This window comes from Bos taurus, chromosome 1 (genome assembly GCF_002263795.3).
Source record: "Bos taurus isolate L1 Dominette 01449 registration number 42190680 breed Hereford chromosome 1, ARS-UCD2.0, whole genome shotgun sequence".
NCBI lineage: Eukaryota > Metazoa > Chordata > Mammalia > Artiodactyla > Bovidae > Bos > Bos taurus.
Window position 1 is genome coordinate 95,118,879 of NC_037328.1, and position 22,490 is coordinate 95,141,368.

At 39.0% G+C, this 22,490-nt stretch overlaps 1 protein-coding gene across 11 annotated transcripts in view; it reads right to left on the reverse strand.

Annotated features, from left to right (window-relative positions):
• Positions 1–2,357: 2,357 nt before the first annotated feature.
• The window catches only part of FNDC3B (fibronectin type III domain containing 3B), a 358,677-nt gene continuing 338,544 nt past the window's right edge, over positions 2,358–22,490 (reverse strand). For 10 of the 11 annotated variants that reach the window (XM_024992081.2, XM_024992092.2, XM_005201696.5 and 7 more), the window contains 3 exons: positions 19,180–19,346; positions 16,389–16,516; positions 2,363–5,867 (listed from right to left, as the gene is read on the reverse strand). In XM_024992081.2, coding sequence (XP_024847849.1) covers positions 5,556–5,867; positions 16,389–16,516; positions 19,180–19,346 — 607 coding nt within the window. In that variant the 3' untranslated portion in view covers positions 2,363–5,555. Of the gene's footprint in view, positions 5,868–16,388; positions 16,517–19,179; positions 19,347–22,490 lie in introns of all 11 variants that reach the window. The other variant, NM_001206211.2, reaches the window with a different exon arrangement.

Sequence of the window (22,490 nt, forward strand, 5' to 3'; positions counted from 1 at the left end):
AATCCCATAGATGCATCTTTCTTGCTGCATCCACTCATATCACACAGGAAGCATATGGCATGCCTGGTGGCTCAGACGGTAAAGAATCTGCCTGCAATATAGGAGATGTGGGTTGGATCCCTGGGTTAGGAAGATCCCCTGAAGAAGGGCATGGCTACCTATTCCAGTATTCTTGCCAGGGGAATCCCGTGGACAGAAGAGACTGGTGAACTACAATCCATGGGGTCACAGAGTTGGACACGACTGAGTGACTAAGCAAACATAGGAGAGCATATTCCCTGGGAGCTTCCTAAGAAAGGGTACTTGGGAGGCAAAAGTGTGAGAGCTGTAATTTCTAAAAATGTCTTCATGATGCTCTACCCTTGACTGAGAGTAAGCAGGTGGGAAATCTTTTTCTTTCAAAATCTTGACATACTTGCTTCACTGATTCCTTGCTTCTGGTGTTGCTACTAAGAAGTATAAAGCTACCCTGACTCCTTATCCTCCCGTGCGACCAGTTTCTCTATGTGTTGTGGAGCTTCTCTGGGTCCTATTGTTTAGAAATTTCAGGACGGTGTGATTTGGCAGAGAACCTGCTTTATCTATTGTGTTGAGCACCCTTGTGTACTTCCCCTGTGGAAACCCATGTGTTTAATTTCCTCCTCTACATTTCCTCTTCTTTCTGGAGTTCCTATTATTTGGCTGTTGAATATATCCTGGTTTGATCCTGATGTACTTATCTTTTCACTCTTCTGCTTTGTTTTGGGATTATTTTCAATTCCAGTTTCCAATCCTTCTACTTGAGTTGCTAATTTCTCAGAATGTTTCCATGTTCCTCACATGTTCTTCTTTCACAGCATCCTACCTTTAGTGTAAAGATGACTTGTCTTTTCTCATCTCTTTGGGGCGATGACAGTTTTCTGAAGCTTCCTCTCCCTTAGCCTCAGATTCTTCCAAGTTGTTAGCTTTGGACTTTTCATGTTAGCAGCTTTTATCAGATGTCAGGTTACCTTTGGTTAAGCCAGAGGACTAACAAGCTGAGAAGATTGCTGCCTGAGAGTTTCACCTTACGATAGTGGTTCTTGATCTTGGAGGTACAATGCAATCACCTGGGGAGATTTAAAAAACATTGATATTCCAGAAATACTCATTTTATTGGTGTAGGATATTCCAAAATACTCATTTTATTGGTGTAGGGTCTGACATAGGGATTTTGAAAAGCTGCCCAGGTGGTATTACTGTGTAGCCAAGGCTGAGAAGTACCACTGAAGGGTGGTACTGAACCACTTCATCTTCAGGTAAGAATAACATTCTCCAAGTCCAGGGCTTATTTTACATTCTCTTGGGGATAAACTTGGTTTCTGCAAGAATGGAGGAGCAGCTGTTTTGCTGGAAAAAGACATTATTTTTTATAATGGCATTTTTAACAGCTTTTTACCAATACTATTTTAGGCTCCCATCCCTCTTTACCATTACCTTAAAGGGAAATATGTCTATCAGGTTTTGAACCTTCAGTGAATTCGGCACGTAAATTGAGTTGGCGTTCATTCTCTTCCCTGGTAAATGAGAATTCAGCTTTCTTTGGTTGGGTTTTCAAAATTCTCGTGTTAACAATTCTTTCCCACTCTTCAGTGTTGACAGCAGTTATGACTTAAAAAAAACCCTTTAGTATATTTTCAGGAGTGAAGTGTAAGGAGCATGCAAAACTTGATGTGTTCAACTTGGCATTTTTACCCAAAAGAATGATTATCAGCATTCTTTGAGAAAGAGAGCTTTGAGTTATAAAGTTTCCCCAATCATTTTTCCCTCAGGGGGAAAAAAGATAGTAGGGATTCCTAGCAAAACAATCTAAACATCATGATGCAACCATGACTATAGTAGGAACACTATACTTTATTGCTGCTGTTGTTGCTGAACGGGACCTGGAGGAGGGAAGGGGGAGGTCAGAACTGTGCGAGTCTGTCACAGAGCAGGAGCATCCCAGGTGCTAAGTGAAGAGGCAGACCTGGGCTCCTGAGTTTGGCAGATGGATAACACGTTAGAATAAGCGTACTTTATCTACACACACTCTGAAAAAGAACTGGCTGCCCGTGGGCCTTGTCCGCAATCGCATGTTAGTTGGCCCATTTAGGGAGATCTGGACTTGCAGCCTCTTTTGAAAAAAATAGCCTACATGTTTGTGGGTGGCCGACCTGCAGGACCCCAACCAGGAGCAGGGTGGCAGCCACCCCTTTAGATGGCAAAGCAAGCTCCCTGCACTACGCCACCTGCCTGGCCTCTAAAGGCATCTGAATTTACAACTTCTGGGGTGTGGCTTAAGTATTTAAAAAGTAACAACAACAACAAAAGCAATCCTATTCATGGCAGAAGAACCCTACTTAAGTCAGAAAGAATTAAAACATTTATTGGGCATAAATATATTACATATACACTACAGATACAGTTAGGTATTACATATAGCATAGTATTTGCAAAATCTATACATTAAAATTGATATGGCAGTTTTAATACAATGTATATGAAATAGTCTAAAATTTACAATACAGGAAAACATGATTATTTTTTTTTTCTCCTAAAGTTGAAAAGCTTGGAATGTATGTCCAACAGTGAGGTAAAACATTTTGTCTTTCAATTTAAAGAATTGTGCAAGGATAACATTCAAACACATTCAATTAGGGCACTTTTCAAATTTGACAGGAATACTGAATTACTGTAGCCAACAAAACATGGTTAGAAAATGCCAACATTTCAAGTTGATAAGAACAAGGCAGATAATATGCAAAAAAACCTTTTAAAAAAGTTTTCCTTTTAAACAATTTCTTTGAGGACAAAGGGAATTTTGCTTCACATGACTGGAATTTCTTGTGCCAGAGAGGATGTTTGACATATAGAGCATCAGAAAGCCACTCACTCGTTCCTACATATTGCAAAAGGGCAAAGAGAGAAGGTTAACATAACACTTTATTTTATTGGTCATGTGTAATGGCAATATATAGTTCTATATCAATATCACATATACATAATATTTGTAATATAAAATAGTGCCGGATAGTGTGATAACTTTTTGACTGAGGAATTATAATGAACAGTCAACAATGGAGAGCAATAAAATAAAGTGCCGTCAGCTAGTGTTTCACACACTTCAGCTTTCTGGGGGTTAGACAGTATGAAAATCTCAAAGATCAAATAGTCATAGCAATTTTGGCTTAAAGTACTATTTCATAAAAAAAAAATTCCAACCAATTCTGAGAATTTCTTTATAGCAGCAGTTCTGAAGTGTTTCCAAAAAGGGATTTTATTTTTCTCCTGCAGACAAGGTTCTTGTACTCAGTTGACTCTTCATTGTTTAAAAAAAAAAAAAGCCTTCTCCCCAAAGGCATGAGATTGTTTCAGAAAATGCAGATGCAGTTGTTATAGTGGATCGTGATGCACATTTAATAGTGGAGTGAGTTTTGGAAGGCCAGAAACTTTGGCAAAAATATATTTACCTTGATGCCATCAGTTTGCAAGGCTAATTAAACTAGTTATTCTAGTCAATAACAAAATACAGAACTTTCTAGTACTTACTACATCACAATGTAGGCACACAGAATAATTCATTGATCTTAGCACTTTCTTTAAAGAGATGATTATGTTTTTCTTGGGTACATGTAAACGTTTCAATCACTGATAATGGATTTTTTTTTTTTTTGGCATTTAATGCACTAGATGCTCTTTATCTTTAAAAACACAAGAAAATGTCAGAAGAATGATAATACTACAGATGTTGCCAAGGAACAAGACTGACCTAAAATTACAAAAGTATAAAACACAAAAAAATAACATGCTACAAGGGAAAATTAGTACATAAGTACATTTAAAAAATTTTACAATAAATAAAGATTGCACTGTAATTGGCATTTAAAGTACTGTATGCAGAATATAGTATAAATAAACCAAAAACAAAATAATGTTGGTTTCCCCATGACTTTGGTATGGGAATATTATAAGCTAGTACAGGATACTGCATTTTAAGACAACATAGACCAAGCACAAAATAGCTATGATCAAGAAAAACCAAGTAGCAAAAATATACAAAAACAGAAGCAGGGGGATACACTGTGTCTGTTGCACCCTTTTGGAATATATTTGCACCTCCAACTCTTAAATGTCCCTGAGGTACGCAAACATTATGGACTTCATATACATAATCCAATGACTTTGGGTTAAAATTGACAATCTCATGAATGAAAATAAACATGCAAGAGTAACACTTTGCACTCCAATAGCACCTGTTGATCAAGGATCTCAAAGCACTTACAAACATTAGAATCCCCATTTTATTTTTTATTTTTAATGCATGGGAAAACTGAGGCACAGAGAGGTAAAGTGACGTGTTCAGGTCACGCAGCAAGTTAGTGACAGATCCAGGGAGAGAATCTAGGCTCCTTGACCCCCAAACACCCTGTGCTTATTACCAGCAAATACCATTCCCTCTCCACACATAGCCAGGTCAACCCCCAAAAATAGGAACTACAAATTTATTGGGTTTTAATTTTCATTTGCTGTTAGATTAGTATTATGTGCACTGAATTAAGGAACTGAAATTCAATCACTTCATTGATACCTCAAAGAACAGCCTAAAGGCAAATCTTTCAAAAATAATGAGCTGACATATAAGGAGACTGCTCACAATTAGTGTAAATCATGGACAATGGGCAGAGGCACTAAACTGTCACCAGTTCTCGTCATATAATTCTGGTCAAACATAACAGAATATAATAACTCTAGTGATTAGATTAGAAGTAGTTATATACAAAGACAAACAAGTTAAAGCAGCTTTTAAAATAGCTGAACAAGGAAACAACTAACTATTGCACAATGCCCTCGAAAAGTTACTGCTATGAATTGACGTGGTAAAATCTACAATGCTCCATAATTTATAGGTGCATTTTGGTTACTTGATTTCTTAGACAGGCAGCTCATAGTGTTAAAATCATAAGAAATACAGATTATTAAAACATTTTAGATTAAAGTACACATTTTGATTTCGATGAGCTAAACAGTTAAATAACTGAGTGACAACATGGTTGTTTAGGGCAGCCTTATCTGAGTGAACATATCTTCCGTTACGTGGTGGTTTTTGTGTGGTAATACTCTGACAATGCCGAAATCCTAGCCCTGTAAGTACACACGCTGTGATTCATGGTCACAGATACAGATGATCAAGACATAAGAAGTGAACGGTGAATATAAATTACTAAACTGTAACATGGGAAAAAAAAATCAAAGGCTTGCAAAAGACATCAGTGAAGACAGAATAAAGGCAAATCTGAAAATTTTAAAAGAAAACATAAGCTAGCTTTTGGTATCTGGTTTGCTTTTTTTTTTTTTTTTTAATCCAGTTTAACCTCTTCCTAGTTTTGCATTTCAAAAAGGTGCACCAAAACACTGATATTTTTTTCCTAGCTAAATCTGTAAAATAAGTATATAAATCAAAGAACAAAAGGGCTTAAAAAAGGGAGTATCTGAATAAATGTGTATATTAAAATGAGTAGCATTAATTAAATTCATACCTCTAGTTTTGTTGGGTTTGTTTACTTCATTAAGAAGTACTGTAATATAAAGGCAAATAAAATGGATAAAGTTGCAAAGCCAACCACAATGAGGGCTGCAAACTGTTCATCAGTAGGCATCATGCTCTTCATTTTGGGATCATCTAAGCTCCCCATGTCCCCTGTAAGCATGACCTCACTTCGTTGTAGTACAAAAGCCGCAGAGGGACTGAAAGCTCCGCTTAGCTCCTGAGAGGTGTCTAAACAGCGACGACATGCACACACGCGGAACCGATAGTCTGTGTTGGTCTGGAGGCCTGAGATTTGGAATGTGGCTTCTTCTCCCTTGTACACCTTCAAGAAAAGAAAAGTCCTGGTCAATTAATTTATAACAACACTGTGGTCTCTGAAGTAATAATCATATAACATTGGGTCCTTATAGAACTGGTTTGGTTTAAATGAACTCCATAACAACAAAGAGTACATGGAATGGCATTTGTCCAAGTCTGTATTTCATCCATAAACTATTCTGACCTACTCCAAATAAAATATAAATTCAGTGACTCTGATATTGACAGGAGGTAAGGCACTCATCAGTACTGCAGCTGATACAAGTAATGGTGATGCATCTAGCTGAATTTTAATAATTTAGGCTATAAATCAGCAGATGACTTAATTCTTATAAGGGCTCTCTGATCTTGGTGCACAGAATTTTTTAAAATGTAAACAAAAACAAATTACAGAAATAAAGTGTAAAGTCTCAGTTGACATTCACTAGTGGCTACACCATGAAACCCTACTCCATTAGATAGCTCACGTCAGCCCTAAGAGGTAAACACTATTTTGACTTTTCATTCTGTACTTTGTTTTGTCTGCTCTAGAGGTTCATACAAATACAATCAAATCCTGTGCACTTTCCTGTGCCTAGGAGATTCATCTGCATTCTCAATTCAGTAGCTGTTCCTTTTACTGAAGAATAAGTATTTTATCACATGCCTGTACACTGATGTGTCCATTTGCTCTTTGACAAATATTTGCATTATTTCCAGTTTGGAGTTTTTATACAGTAAGAGTACTATGAACATTTTTGTACAAATCTTGGACCAAGTGCTGAGTGTAACTCCATATCTAACTGCATGGGAAAGTTTTAACAAGCACATCCCTTTGCACTCCTGCCAGCTAAGCATGAGAGTTCCAGTTGCTTCACACCCTCACCAACATTTGTTATTGTCAGTCGTTTGTATTTTAGTCATTCTAATGGGTGAGACTGGTACCTCAGTTGCATTTCCCTGATGCTTAAAGGTGTTTCCCACCTCTTCATGTGCTTATTTGGTCATTCATATAACTTCTTTTGTGAACTGTGTCTTCAACTGTTTTGCCTATTTTAATTTGCAGTGGTTCTTTAATATAATCTGGATGTAAGTTCTTTGTCAGATATGTGTTATGAATATTTTCTCCCAGTTTTGTGGCTTACCTAATCATTTTTAAAGAATTTTTTTGATGCAGTCCTATTTATCACAAATTAATATTTACTGCAATGGTTTGTCTTAAGTGTTTCCTGTTTGACCAACCTGTCCTTTTCCATTTTTCTTCTACTTTGTTCTTCTATCAAAGTGGTATTGATACTCAAAACACTTAGAGGAAATGATAATCACCTTAAAATTACATAAAAATCCATGTCTTATGTTAGAGATAGGAAAAAACTAGCTGAAACTCAAATCAGTAAAGAGATTTGGTTAATTAAATAGCAAAGTAAAATTAACCAAACACTTTCTAGCTGAGTAGCACTGAGTTAGCTTCATAAAGTGCTTAAAACATGGGTGGTATGTAAGTAACTGCACAGCAAAAGTTAGCTATTATTATTACTACTACTACTGTTTAGAATTTTAAAATACTTCAAATATATTTTTAACATACAGTGATCAAAAGTGATAGGGGCATTTTTAGTGATAGGCCACCTTAGTAAAACTGTGAATTTTGCCCATTAACATAAATTCCCGAGAAAATAGAGAGTATTTCCAACAATCTCAACTCTGTCTGAAACACTTGCCAGAGTCAGTGGGAATCTACAAACATTCAGTTGCTAAAGACCAGCACATAAACTTCCATAAGAAGCAGGACATCGTATTAGAGAACACAAGTGCACTGGCCACTCATTCAGTGTTGTGCAAACTGAAAGAGCTAGAAGATTGTAGTTTAGAAAAGGCATCAGAACATCCAATGTTCACCTGATATTCAGCCTTTTGAAAATTTTTTTCTCCCTCCTTTTCAAACTTTAGAAGTAGCCATAAGAGTCTTATTGTACTTTTGTTTAGTGAGTAAGCCCCGGAAAATCAATTGTGTTTCTCATATTTCCCAGATTCACCCATCTTTTGCTATTCCCTTTTATAAGATTTGAAGCATGTTCCTCCAGGTGAGTTACTCTGTTTCTCTGTGAAGATTGTGGCATGTGTCTTAGCAGCTGTGGTTAGACTGAACAGGGCTGGAGCAGCCAAGAACAAAAGAGCTGTAAGAAAACCCCAGTGATCCTGAGAGATCACTCCTTTCTCATAGCTCACTGTTCCAATGATAAGTTAGTTAAATGGCTATTTTAAGATGAACTTGTCGTCATGGTGACTGCCCCAACCCAGACACAGCCAGCTATTCAGGCATTCAGACTACACCATGATGATACTGTCTGTGGATTATTTCCCAACATCATGTGCGTGGTCTCAGGAAAACAATGGTGCCCCTTTTTTTCTTTACAGAGACCTTTTCATTGTGAATGTTCTTTACTTAATTTCCCAAATTTAGATGCTCAAATCAGTATTTTTCGAAACAAGTCTTTTCTTCAAAACAACAGGGACCACCATACTACCAGTCCCTTCCCCTATCTGAGCTTTGGTTGCCTATCTGCAATAGCCCAGGTAAACAATCTATTCTAACTCTATGGTGGCAGTAGTTAGGATGTTGATGGAGTTGAAGAAAAGATGCCATCTAAGCTTTAGCTATAAGGTTTCTCAATACATTTCTTTCATCGATCCTTTTGGAGGTCTCACCTCTTGAAATGTTCACACTTATCAAAGGGTGAAATATGGTAGCTACTGGAGCTCTTTTGTGTAACCCCAGGGAACTGGCATCAGGATTCCAGGTCTAAGTCCTTGCTCTGGCACTTTCTAGGTTTGTGACCTCAGGCAAATAATAGCTTTGAGCCTTACTTTTCTCATCTTTAGCATGTGACAGTAACAGTACCTAACTTAAACCCAACAAGGGATTATTAAATAAGAAACTGTGTCAAATGCTTTGTGAAAGGACTATGCTGGAGGTAAGTCCTCTTTATCAAATTTAATCCTTCTGATTACTCTGGCAGCTGAGTAGTAGTCCCATTTTAGAGATGAGAAAGCTAAGGATCAGAGAGCTGTTAATTTCTTGAGGTCTCAGGCAAATAAGGGTAGTTAGTGGTAGACCCCAGAGGAGATCTCACATCTAACTCACCCCTGCTCATCACCGGAACTGCTGCAGCTCCACTGGTTCCATGTCCTTGGGTTGAACCCACCCTCCATGTTAGTCCTCATCTAGTGACTATGGTGTGATACCAAGTGTACTTCTCTTGGCCTTCTGACTTTGTCTTCCCAGGGAATCTGATAACTTCTCTGGTGCTTCTGTGAAACACTTCCAGATCACCCCACCCTGGGTCCCACTGCCTTTCCTTTATGAGTATGGAAAGCAGGCCCCCAATCCAGACTGTGCCAAGGAAAGACATGGGCAGCATTTCTGTGATGTGTCCTCTTAATTTATGCCACACTGACGACCTCATGGCTGAAAACCACTTAGTAACCTATTTCCCCACAGATGTGTGAGAGATTTTTGGAAAGTTGATATAGTTTCATTTATATCTAGTGTTAAATTATTTCTATGGTTTCCAGAATTTGCATGGCTAGCTCCTTCTATGAAAGTTGGCTCAGAAGTATATTTAATTTTCCAGAAACCCAATTCATGGAATCTTGAATAGAGACTTTACATACATTTTTTTGATTTATATCTCTTCTCTCCCTAAAGATCCCTGAAAACGTGTTTTGAAAGTAAAGGAATGCGACTTTTCTCATACCCTTAGGCAAAAAGCTTAGTGAAGGAAAAATGAATATCTAATTGAAGGGAACTTCTTTAATGACAAGTCCAATCAAAAGTTGAGCTTTAATTTGTAAATGTTTTTCTTTTAGCTCTTGTTTTAACTGGAAGACCTCACCCCTTTCAAAAGCACTGTCAACACAATGTTTTTATTATCTTTATATATATATGTGATAAATAGATTGAGTGTGGGACTGTGTTCTATTTCCACAGCAAATAGTACATGGCTATAACAGAGAAAGATGCTCATCGAATGTTCTCTAATTCGAACCCTTAAATACTTAAGAGTAGATATGCTTATACCACACAGTTTGAAAAGAGGAAAATTACCAGCAATAAGTACATGTGAACATTAAGTATTAGAACCCCCACACAAAGCACAGGGTATGGTATAGGTACAGCCATGATTAGACAATGGAATCATTAACGATTGAGCTGTTTTCATTGCACTGATAGTAGTCAACAACACTACAAAATGAAACAATCCCAATACTCCATTTCCTGAGGACTCTGGTTCCACAGGTTTGAGACAACTGAGTTGTTTTTGTGAGAATAATCACAGCCATAGGATCACACAGTCAGTAGGTCATCAGGCCTGCGGCACAGTTCAGGGGACTTTTCATGGGACTGTGCCTCTCTCTGCAGCAGGCTGTGCCTCTTCTCCCTTTGTTTTCATTCATTTTGACAGGGGCACCATTATGGGCTCTTCCTCCTGCCTCAACCCAATTTAAAAGGCATAGCTCCATCTAAGATTATCTTTATTGAAGTAACCAATCATAATATCACAGTAAGTATACATGCAATATTATTTTTACAAAGATATTTCTGTCCTTGATTTGGTGTGCAATCTATATTTAAGTAATTTTGACATGTTTACTCCAAGTGAGAGGATTTAAAGTAATACCCAGATAATCAAAACAAAGAATCTGTGACCCTCAATTCAGAGTAACATGCTGTGTAATTGAAATCCTTGAAATCTCTTTTACTAATTCTCCCAAGAAAAGGAGATATAACTGCCCAGCATCACCATCTGCACAGCACCCTCTCAAGACTGAACAGAGCTGATGTCCACAGTAACCCTGAAAAGGAGAATTAGCATCTCCACTTTGACAAGACAGCAAGGCTCAGAGAGGTGAATAAGTCCTCCAATACCACATGACTACAAAAGGCAGACGTGACCTTCCTGGGCCCCTTGCTGAAGTGGGCATTTACTAACCTGCAGGATTCCTCTGTGGAGGGTGCAGTGCTGGGCAGGAACTGTTGCTCCTGAGCCAAAGAGGACGCGAAGGGCACTATTACCGAACTGCGTCTTGGGGGCATGCTGTTTCCACCCCAATGGGACTGGAAGCTCTGAGAGCACAGATTCTGCCATTCTGTTATATGCCAGGCAGCCCTCACTGTACAGAGCACCTGAGTTTCTCAATGAATCAGGGGTCCTATACCAGAATTCCAGGAAACTGAGTATACATTTGTTTTATATGCAATTTAAAATGGATGTATGCATGAATATTTTTCTGGTAGAAGGTGGGGGGGGGTCATATCCTTCATCAGATACTTAAAGGGACCTATAAACCTACAAAGTGTTGAGAGTCAGTAAGACAAATAATAGCTTTTAAATATTCCCATCTTGATCTATTCTTACTTTGCTTTGGATTTGAACCTTTATGAAAATAGACAGTCATAGCATGTTTAATTTCTGTTAGGGAATTAAATTGCAAACCATTAAAAAATATGCAGGTTCCAAGTCTTTAAAATCATTCCATCAAGGTCAAGAGAAGATCTTTCTTCACAGTACCTTGTGTGATACCACAAAGAATCAATACATGTCCCAATACTCTATTTTAAAAATGATACAAAACAAATTCAGAGATGCCATCAAGTTAAAGGTGGAGCTCTATGAATTTTCAGATGCTTCAAAGGTTTTCTTAATGCAATAAATCTGAGCAGCAACAGTACTAATAATAAAATTTTGGCTCCCAATAGGTAATACTTTCTTATAGTTTGTTACCCTTTTCTTACCTTCAGTGTTTATATTTACACACTTTATATAAAAATCATTGCATCTGAACACAAATGTATATCATTTCACTTTCTTGATTATAAAACTGCTTATGTTCTGTCTTGTGAGGTGAAAAAAGTCACCTGCACATACACACAATTTTCATTCTTTTCTTGAATGCTTTACAATTAATGTCTGGAAAGAACTTTCAAGCTTCTTGAAAAAAGCTTATGCTTGAAAGACTTTTTAAATGGCAGAAAAGCCAAATCAATATATGCATGCATACTAATGCAGAGTAAAACTTTAGGTGAGGACTTAATACTTGAAGTTAATAGACTGTTTCATAATTAGAACCAGCTGCTCACCCTACATCATGATAGCTAAACAAAAGAAAGCTAATTACAGAGTTTAACTCAATGTTTCCGGCAAAATATCAGCAAAAGCCTTGGCCCTTGCCATATGTTGCCTGTAAAAAATGAGCTTGGGGAACAGAAGCGTACTGTCCTATGATGGGTGATTTTTTTCACCTAAGTTACAAATATCACTTCTAAATCCCCCCTATGGTCAAGTTTAATTCTCATCCCCACTGCAAGTATAAATCACCCTGTTCCTTTGAAACAGGCCTCTTTCATGCATGCAAAAAACATTTACAGAATGCCTAGCTATGTTCCAGTCCTGGGAAGATAAAAATGAATAACACAAGCCCACACATTAATGAATCCTGTGTGATTAGTGCTGTAACTGAAGTATACACAGTGCTTCCTATAAGCCCACAGCTCTGCCGTGGTGTATGCTCTACACTGATGACCTCTCATTTTCTTTTCCTTTGCCTCTATGAATTCAAAGCCTGTTATCTCTGGACTATAAACAGGCTTCATTCCCTATCTCGTGTCCAGAACAAGTGAATGTAGGGCTCAAAACATCATGCTTAAGTTAATGCTTACTGAATAGGGAGAAGCAAAAAACTCAGTACAAATTGTCCCTGACTCAACTGTGACTTTTCATGTACCACTACCTGCCTAATCATTTCTTGGTAAATGCAGGAAACACATGGTTACAAGAAGATTGCTAATTCCTATCCACTGAGCCTGCCCTGGTTTAACTGTGTTTTCACCAAGAAACACTATTTATAGCTGTTTATTTATAAGAAATATATTGTGAAGCATATATGTAATTGTATATTAGTATTTGTATGTTCATGGGTTAAAATATTTTAGCATTAAACAGCAAGATTCAAAGCAGCACATCTACCAATGAAATCTAATTTGAATAAACCTATACTCTGGCCATGCCTGATGTATAGATATTGAATAAATAATGCTTTTTCAATGAAAAACAGCAATCAGTGTGCTTTGAGAAGCAGAACATTTACCCAAGAACAAGCGGAAAAGCGTGGTAGCTGGAGAAAAGGTTATAAAATACAGTGATGCATGTACTGCTGGGAAGTGAATATTGTTAAGTGTTAAATGATATGTTGTAAAATTTGTAACATTTCATCCTTTAACCCTTTTTTACAATGCTACGGGATAGGACGATTCTATTGGTGTTAAAGTTGACTAAACCTAGTGGGAGAAAAAATCCTCCATTCTCCATGTGAGCTGAAACTCTGAAATCAATCATATCTTTGAGGTAAGTTGAAAGAGTAACACATGTAAAATTATTTACTGTGAAGAATTGGAACAAATAATTTCACAATTATATGGAAACACAAAAAACCTCGAATAGCCAAAGCAATCTTGAGAAAGAAGAATGGAACTGGAGGAATCAACCTGCCTGACTTCAGACTCTACTACAAAGCTACAGTCATCCACACAGTATGGTACTGGCACAAAGACAGAAATATAGATCAATGGAACAAAATAGAAAGCCCAGAGATAAATCCACGCACCTATGGACACCTTATCTTTGACAAAGAAAGCAAGAATATACAATGGAGAAAAGACAATCTCTTTAACAAGTGGTGCTGGGGAAAATGGCCAACCACCTGTAAGAGAATGAAACTAGAACACTTTCTAACACCATACACAAAACCAAACTCAAAATGGATTAAAGATTTAAATGTAAGACCAGAAAATATAAAACTCCTAGAGGAAAATATAGGCAGAACACTCTCTGACATAAATCACAGCAAGATCCTCTGTGACCCACCTCCCAGAGTAATGGAAATAAAAGCAAAAATAAACAGACGGGAACTAATTAAACTTAAAAGCTTTTGCACAATGAAGGAAACTATAAGGTGAAAACACAGCCTTCAGAATGGGAGAAAATATTAGCAAATGAAACAACTGACAAAGAATTAATCTCAAAAATATACAAGCAGCTCATGCAGCTCAATACCAGAAAAATAAACAACCCAATCAAAAAATGGGCCAAAGAGCTAAAGCAGACATTTCTCCAAAGACGACATACAGATGGCTAACAAACACATGAAAAGATGCTCAACATCACTCATTATCAGAGAAATGCAAATCAAAACCACAATGAGGTACCATCTCATGCCGGTCAGAATGGCTGCGATCCAAAAGTCTACAAGCAATAAATGCTGGAGAGGGCGTGGAGAAAAGGGAACTCTCTTACACTGTTGGTGGGAATGCAAACTAGTACAGCCACTATGGAGAACAGTGTGGAGATTCCTTAAAAAACTGGAAATAGAACTGCCATACAACCCAGCAATCCCACTGCTCGGCATACACACTGAGGAAACCAGAATTGAAAGAGACACATGTACCCCAATGTTCATCACAGCTGTTTACAACAGCTAAGACATGGAAGCAACCTAGATGTCCATCAGCAGACAAATGGATAAGAAAGCCATGGTACATATACACAATGGAATATTACTCAGCTATTAAAAAGAACACATTTGAGTCAGTTCTAACGAGGTGGATGAAACTGGAGCCTATTATACAGAGTGAAGTAAGCCAGAAAGAAAAACACCAATACAGTATATTAATGCACATATAGAGAATTTAGAAAGATGGTAACGACGACCCTATATGCAAGACCATAAGAGAGATACAGATATAAAGAACAGACTTTTGGACTCTGGGAGGAGGCGAGGGAGGGATGATTTGAGAGAACAGCACTGAAACATGTATATTACCATATGTGAAATAGATCGGTGTACTGGGACAACCCAGGGGAATGAAATAGGGAGGGAGGTGGGTGGGGGTTTGGGACTGGGGGACACACGTATACCCGTGGCTGATTCACATCAATGTATGGCAAAAACCACCACAGTATTGTAAACTAGTCTCCAATTATAATAAATTAAAAATTATTTACTGTGAAATATACTGTATAAAATGAGATTCTAAGGTGAAAGGAAACAAGAGTGCGTTTGCTCTTATTTAAGAGGAAGGATGGAAACTGGTAAAACCATCCACTGATGTTAAACAATACTGGTGGCTGTCATATTTAAAACAAGTTTTTGCAAGATGTGTTTAAAGCAATTCACTTTTTAATCTGACACTTCATAGTAACAAAGGATTATGAAATTTACTAAAATTTTCTTTCTTTCTACACATTATTATTATACGAGGGATATTAACCAGCGAACTAACACAAGCTCTGAATCATTTTTTCTACTTGTTTTGTGTATCTGGAGCCTTTATTCTTTATCTGAATAAAGAAGTTTTTGCAAATTATGATAAAGATTCAGAAGGCAGGTGGAATTTATCTTCAACTTCTTGCTGCTAAGTCACTTCAGTCGTGTCCGACTCTGTGCGACCCCATAGAAGGCAGCCCACCAGGCTCCACCATCCCTGGGATTCTCCAGGCAAGAACACTGGAGTGGGTTGCCATTTCCTTCTCCAATGCATGAAAGTGAAAAGTGAAAGTGAAGTCGCTCAGTCATGTCCAACCCTTAGCGACCCCATGGACTGCAGCCTACCAGGCTCCTCCGTCCATGGGATTTTCCAGTCAAGAGTACTGGAGTTTGATGTAAATGCACACCTCTATTACAAGTGCTGGTGAGGAGCGGGTCTCAGCTTTCCTAACAGAGCAACAGTGTTATATTCTGCTTTCACGTAGTTATTAAGTTTCTGGGAATGTTATGGAAACCTATAGAGTAGCTGAATCTTTCATAGCCAGTGACAAGACAATGAGTGGCTCTGGAATAATCAGGATCAAAAAGGGTATAATGAATGATAAACCCAAATCCTTTATCACGTGATATGTATAGGCTTGCTACTCAAAACATGGTTCATGCACTAGCAACATGAGTGTCACCTGGGGGCTTGACCCATGACCCCAGACTGACTGAATCAGAATCCACATGAACAGATTCTCATATGATCCTATGCACATTAAAGGGCAACAAACAGTGACCCAAAGCTTCTGAATCACAGCCTTGAGGGCTGATACGTCATCTTCTTCCTTCCTCATCCTTCAATTATAACTTCCGTAAAAAAGGCAGATAGAACAGGGCCTTCAGTAATTAGGTTGACACTTTTTCCCTCTAGCGTAAAATCACTGACACAGTTTTCAATAAATACATAGTTTGATACTTGTGAATATCACAGGCAATATCAAATACAAATATAGAACTTAAAACCCATGAGACCATGCTTAAGAAACTGAAAATGTAAGAACATAAGCTAGAGCTATTATATCCTAGAGAGTCAGGTAATGGGTGCGTGTGAATCAGTTTCCACGATCAATTTTAAGAAAAATGTAGTTCACTTGCCACTGAATCCTCACAGCAACAGGCAGAGGCCAGGAGCCAACCAGACCGACAGGCCACACATGTGCCACATGCTGGTGCTCACCTGTTTGTACTCAGATTCTCTTCCAACCAACACCTGCAGGATGTAGTTGACAGGGTCGCCTTTCATGGGTGGTACCGTCTCCCATAAAATTTCACACGCATTTCCTTCTAACTGTGTTACTCGAGGTGCTGAAATACAAATCCACACATCCACGGTCAAAAATTCAAAGTATCATATAAACGGTCAGTATTTCAGTAATATTAGTGAGGACCTGAGAGAGGGGGAGTGTGCTTGTGCCTGCCCTGCAAGGGGAGTTTATATGTCTAGCCCCCTAAAAATCTATCAGGGCACCCTTTACCAAGAGAAGGCATTCAAGCCACTGGCCAAGAGTCCTTTGCTCACTGTCCTATTAATAACTGCTTGACCTGGCTTGCATTCTCGTGTTTTTTTTTTTTTTTTTTTCTTAAGGCTAATGAGAACCTTCTATGATTAAGTCCTGTGTTAGGTATTTTGCAAAACTAGACACTACTTTCAAGGAAATTAAGATGTAGTTAAGGGAAGCAGAGAGAAAGGTATGAAACAAAGATAAGCAGACATAATGTAGGCCAGATGAGAATGAGAGATACAAAGAAAACATTGGTTCCAGGGGAGGGAGGTCACGTTCATGTGAGGGTCTAAGAAAGGTTTGAGGAGCAGGTGGCATTTGAGGTAAGCCTGCAAAAGTTATCTTACATTTGTTTATTTTAATTTTCTACCTACTGGACTCATCATTCCGGTTTAAAGTGAAATTATATTAGTTTGCAGCAAAGCACTTACAGGCTATAAAATTTTAATATTTTCTTATATTTAATATCTGATATGTTTCCATTTTATAACTAGTATGTGTAACTCCTCTCACTGAATGCCCTTATTTTAAATTTCAAATTACATGAATTCTTTAGAGGCAGCTGTTTCTACTTTCAATTCTGTACAATACTATTTCAGAAAAATAAAAGCTGTCTTTAAAAAAAAGTTTGTATGAGTTGGCTGTAATTTATGGAAAAACTAAATAAAGAATCTCAGCCAACCACACAGTCCTCCAGCTATGCCAACCTCCTGAATCTAAAAGTGAGAGGAAGACGTCGTGACAGCATGGCAGCGTGGACACTGTCCACCTGAAGATAAAGCACCAAGACCTACAAGGACTATCGATTAGGTGTATTTTCCAAAAGATCAAACTACCTCAACAATCACTTCCAGAGGCAAAGATAGTGTTGGAAAGACCCCTGCACTTATTTAGCTAACTGATAAAATGTGGCAAACCTCCCTGTTACAACAACAAATCTATGAACCACAGCATGGTCAGGAATCTTCTGTTACAACTAAAAGGCAAAGCCACACCAAAGTGCCAGGGCATTTAATACCCAAGGGACCCAGCAAGTCTACATCCATTTACATCAGTATCTTAGTCACATGAAGAAGTCAAAGAGCTTCTGGACCACTGAGGGGCAGGGGAACACGGGGAAGGCATTTACCGTAAAGTACCCTGCAAGGGGGCTTCCCTGGTGTCTCAGTGGTAAAGAATTTGCCTGCCAACGCAGGAGACGTGGGTTCTATCCCTGGCTCAGGAAGATCCCCTGGAGTAAGAAATGGCAACCCGCTCCAGTATTCTTGCATGGGAAATCCCATCAACAGAGGAGCCTGGCAGGCTACAGTCCATGGAGTTGCAAAGAGTTGGACATAACTGATTCTAAGAGGTTCTAAGTTACCCTGCAAGGTGCTATGGGAAATCTTAACAGAATGTGAGTCAGACCCTGACTCAGGCCCTGGAGGCCCCACACCCTCCTGTAATGCACTCCATGTCCTGGTGTATCTGATACAGCTGTTTGTGTGGAAGCAGTGATTCAAATGGCCTAGCTCTTGGGGCCAAATACATAATTTGTGCTCACTGCCTAGCACCTCAAATAACAGAGCCAACACTCACTTGACCCCATGTAAAACCTGGTTCAAGTGGGCTGCTGGTCTATCTGTCAGCCTCAGAGTCGTTTTGGGCAGCAGCTGGATAAAGCAAAGAGGGAGGTACCGGGGAGGGGAGGGTGCAGACTCAAGAGTCCTAGAGGGGCTGGACCTGGGCCCAGCACTGGTGAGAAGGGATGAGCCAGCTTTGCCCTGTTGCTGTCTGCCTGGCGGATCTGCTGTGCAAAGGCAGCACTCTGGCTGAAAGCGGGAGATGAGGACTGAGCAGATCTGGTGGAGGGAGAGCTTGAGTGGAGCTGGCTTTTGCTCACTGCCTGATCCCATGAAGTGGGCAGAGAGTCAACCAGTCATTCACAAACCTCAAGACAAATACCCCAGGAGATGAGGACAGCCTGCTGCTGCAGCTTTCCCGTGAGAGCTATGGGTTGGAGGGAAGGCAGGGATGCCACCCTTGTTAGCCTCTCATCTACACACCAAGGGATCCAAAGATGCGGATCAACTGTTGAAGGGAGGTACTCAAACCTCTGTGGTAAACTCCATGGGCATTACACCACCAGGAATTCACCTGCATTCCTAACCCAGCATCTGTCACTCTGGTCTCTTTCTTCCCTCTGTCCATCTATCTCCTGTGGGGATAAGACTGCCTCACTGTTATTTGTGATAATAATTTACGTGTACTCAAGAAAAGTCACACCAGTAAGCCATCTCCTTTAAGGCCTCTCATTCTCCCTGTAGAACCCATTTCCCAATCTTCTCTTTTGGAAAGTTCTTTTGATTCTATCTGGCTGATATGAGAAATATTAGGAGAGCATATTTAAGGTCAGCATTGAGCCTCCTACGCTAAATACCAACATTTCCTCACAGAATAGCACACTGAAATACACGGTCCACAAACCTTTGATGGCGGGGGGGACACTCTTGGTTGTGCTGAAGGTGTAGGTTTCTGAGAAGGGCCCTTCCCCAGCCTCGCTGGCTGCCTGGATTCTGAAGGAGTAGCATGTGAATTCCGTCAGCCTCTGGACCTTATAGGTGTGGCTGGGTCCTCTGTAGATTGAAATAAACCTAGAGAAAGGAACAGCATCCATTAGCCACCTGAACTTTTATTAGTGACAAGAAATTAACTAGGATACAAAAGTGCAACAGATTAGGCCAACTTGATAAATGCTTTTCATACCCTCTGAATGATCAACCAGTTGCTATGTTGTAGTTGTTTAATATCTAATATATGTCTTCATAAAAGAAAAATATACACATTGAGGTACTCCTACATTGGGTGCAGATATTTACAATTGTTAGGTCTTCCTCTTGGATTGATCCCCTGATCATCATGAAGTGTCCTTCCTTATCTCTTGTAATATTCTTTAAGGTCTATTTTGTCTGATATGAGGATTGCTACTGCAACTTTCTTTTGCTTCCCACTTGCATGGAATATATTTTTCCATCCTCTCACTTTCAGTCTGTATGTGTCTTGAGGTCTGAAGTGGGTTTCTTGTAGACAGCATATATATGGATCTTATTTTTGTATCCATTCAGCCAGCCTGTGTCTTTTGGTTGAAGCATTTAATTCATTTCCATTTAAAGTAATTATTGATATAAATGTTCCTATTGCCATTTCCTTGTTTGGGGTTGATTTTGTAGATCTTTTTTCTTCTCTTGTACTTCTTGACTATATAAGTCCCTTTAACATTTGTTGTAAAGCTGGTTTGGTGGTACTGGATTCTCTTAACTTTTGCTTGTCTGAAAAGCTTTTTACTTCTTCATCAGTTTTGAATGAGATCCTTGCTGGGTACAGTCATCTTGGTTGTAGAATTTTCCCTCTCAGTACTTTAAATATATCTTGCCATTGCCTTCTGGCCTGCAGAGTTTCTGCTGAAAGATCAGCTGTTAAATATATGGGGTTTCCCTTGTATGTTACTTGTTGCTTCTCCCTTGCTGCTTTTAATAGTCTCTGTGTTTAGTCTTTGTTAGTTTGATTAGTATGTGTCTTGGTGTGTTTCTCCTTGAGTTTATCCTGTATGGACTCTTTGAGCCTCTTGGACTTGATTGACTATTTTCTTTTCCATGTTGGGGAAATTTTCAATTATAATCTCTCATCAAAAAGTCTACAGATAGTGAATGCTTGAGAGGGTGTGTGTGTGTGGTAGGGAGGGCGCTCTTGCACTGCTGGTGGGAATGTAAGTTGATGCGGCCACTGTGGAGGATGGTGTGGAGATTCCTTGAAGAACTAGGAAAGGAGGTGCCATGTGGCCCCATGGTCCCACTCCTGGGCACATACCCAGAGGAAACCAAAACTGAAAAAGACACATGTATCCCATTGTCTGCAGCACTGTTTGCAATAGCTAGAACATGGAGGTGACTTGGATGTCCACTGACAGATGAATGGATGGAGAAGTTGTGGTGCATATACACTATGGAATATTACTCAGCCATAAAAAGGAACATCTTTGAGTCAGTTCTAATGAGGTGGATGAACCTAGAACCTATTATATAGAGTGAAGTCAGAAAGAGAAAGATAAATGTTGTATTCTAATGAATATATACAGAATCTAGAAAAATGGTACTGAAGAATTTATTTATAGGGCAGCAATGGAGAAACAGACATACAGAATAGACTTATGGACATGGGGAGAGGGGAGGAGAGGGTGATATGTATGGAAAGAGTAACATGGAAACTTACATCACCATATGTAAAATAGATACCCAATGGGAATTTGCTGTATGCCTCAGGAAACTCAAACAGGGGCTCTGTATCAACCTAGATGGGTGGATGGGAAAGGAGATGGGAGGGAGATTCAAAAGGGAGTGGATATATGTATACCTATGGCTGATTCATGTTGAGGCTTGACCAAAAACAAAAAAATTCTGTAAAGCAATTATCCTTTAACAACAACAAAAAAATAAAATAAATACAAATTTTAGAACATACAAAGCTTAGAATGAGATCCCTTTAATTATGGTATAGATTCTAGAAACATCAGTTCATGCTTTTACTTACTGATAAAAACAGAAATTTCAGATTTTTCATAAGGTAATACTATATAATCTGATATGTTAATTACCAAAAGACTGATGCTGGGAGGGATTGGGGGCAGGAGGAGAAGGGGACGACAGAGGATGAGATGGCTGGATGGCATCACTGACTCGATGGATGTGAGTCTGGGTGAACTCTGGGACTTTGTGATAGACAGGGAGGCCTGGCGTGCTGTGATTCATGGGGTCGCAGAGTTGGACATGACTGAGCGACTGAACTGAACTGAACTGATGTACTAGGCAATGAAGTTAATGTTAACTGGGCACCTGAGAAATACCATGTCCTCTTTACCAGAATTTTCTAAATAACTGAGGTTTAACTAGAAAATCCTTTCAATTTTAGCCTTTATCTTCCCAAGAGCTTTCAAAGCCCCTTTCTCAAACTGGAAAGATGACATTTAGGACTACACATCTTTGAGGAAATCTGTAAAAAAGAACAATTTTGCTCAGAATCATCCATCAGGCTAATTAAAATAACAGAAAAACAGCACAGGTGAGCTGGACAGTTTAGACTGGCAGCTTATGGATCCTTCTCCCATCTGAATCAGGACTATTTTGTACTTTTCTGCTAAATAATTTTTCCATGACACAGGCATAGAAGGCATGGAAAAAAAAAAAAAAGGCCTTACATTTTAAGTGTTTTCCCCAGGGTCTTAGAAAATGAAAAATTTCACAATGAAACTGATTGCTTAGAACTACAATATAACGTGACCACTTTTCTTTCTCTAGTTAAGTGTACACCTGTGGAAATAATGTAACTTCCCAAAGTTATCCAAGATCTTTAGTAGATTCGGAACCTGAATCTGCTGGCCTGAGACACTCTGAGAACTGCGTGAGTTAATCCAATCACGATGCCTCGCTCCTACCCAGGCCAGTAGTCTCTCCCACTTCCAGTGCTTTGTCCCAGCACCTGGGGACAATGCTCTGTCTCCAAATCCTGCCCCAAGGCAGTCAGCGGAAATGTCTCTTACACTGATTTGGCCTAAGGGTAGGCAGAATTTATGCATTCATTTAGCACACATTTCTTGAACATCTGTTGTGTGTCAAGCTGTGTATTCAAAGATTAATTAGACGTAATCCCTGTGAACTAGTTGGTCCGGTGTGTGGGCAGGGTTTTCTGACGGACAGCAGCAGCTTTTCCATGTGCTAGAGAACATTCCCTCCAGATGGATGGAT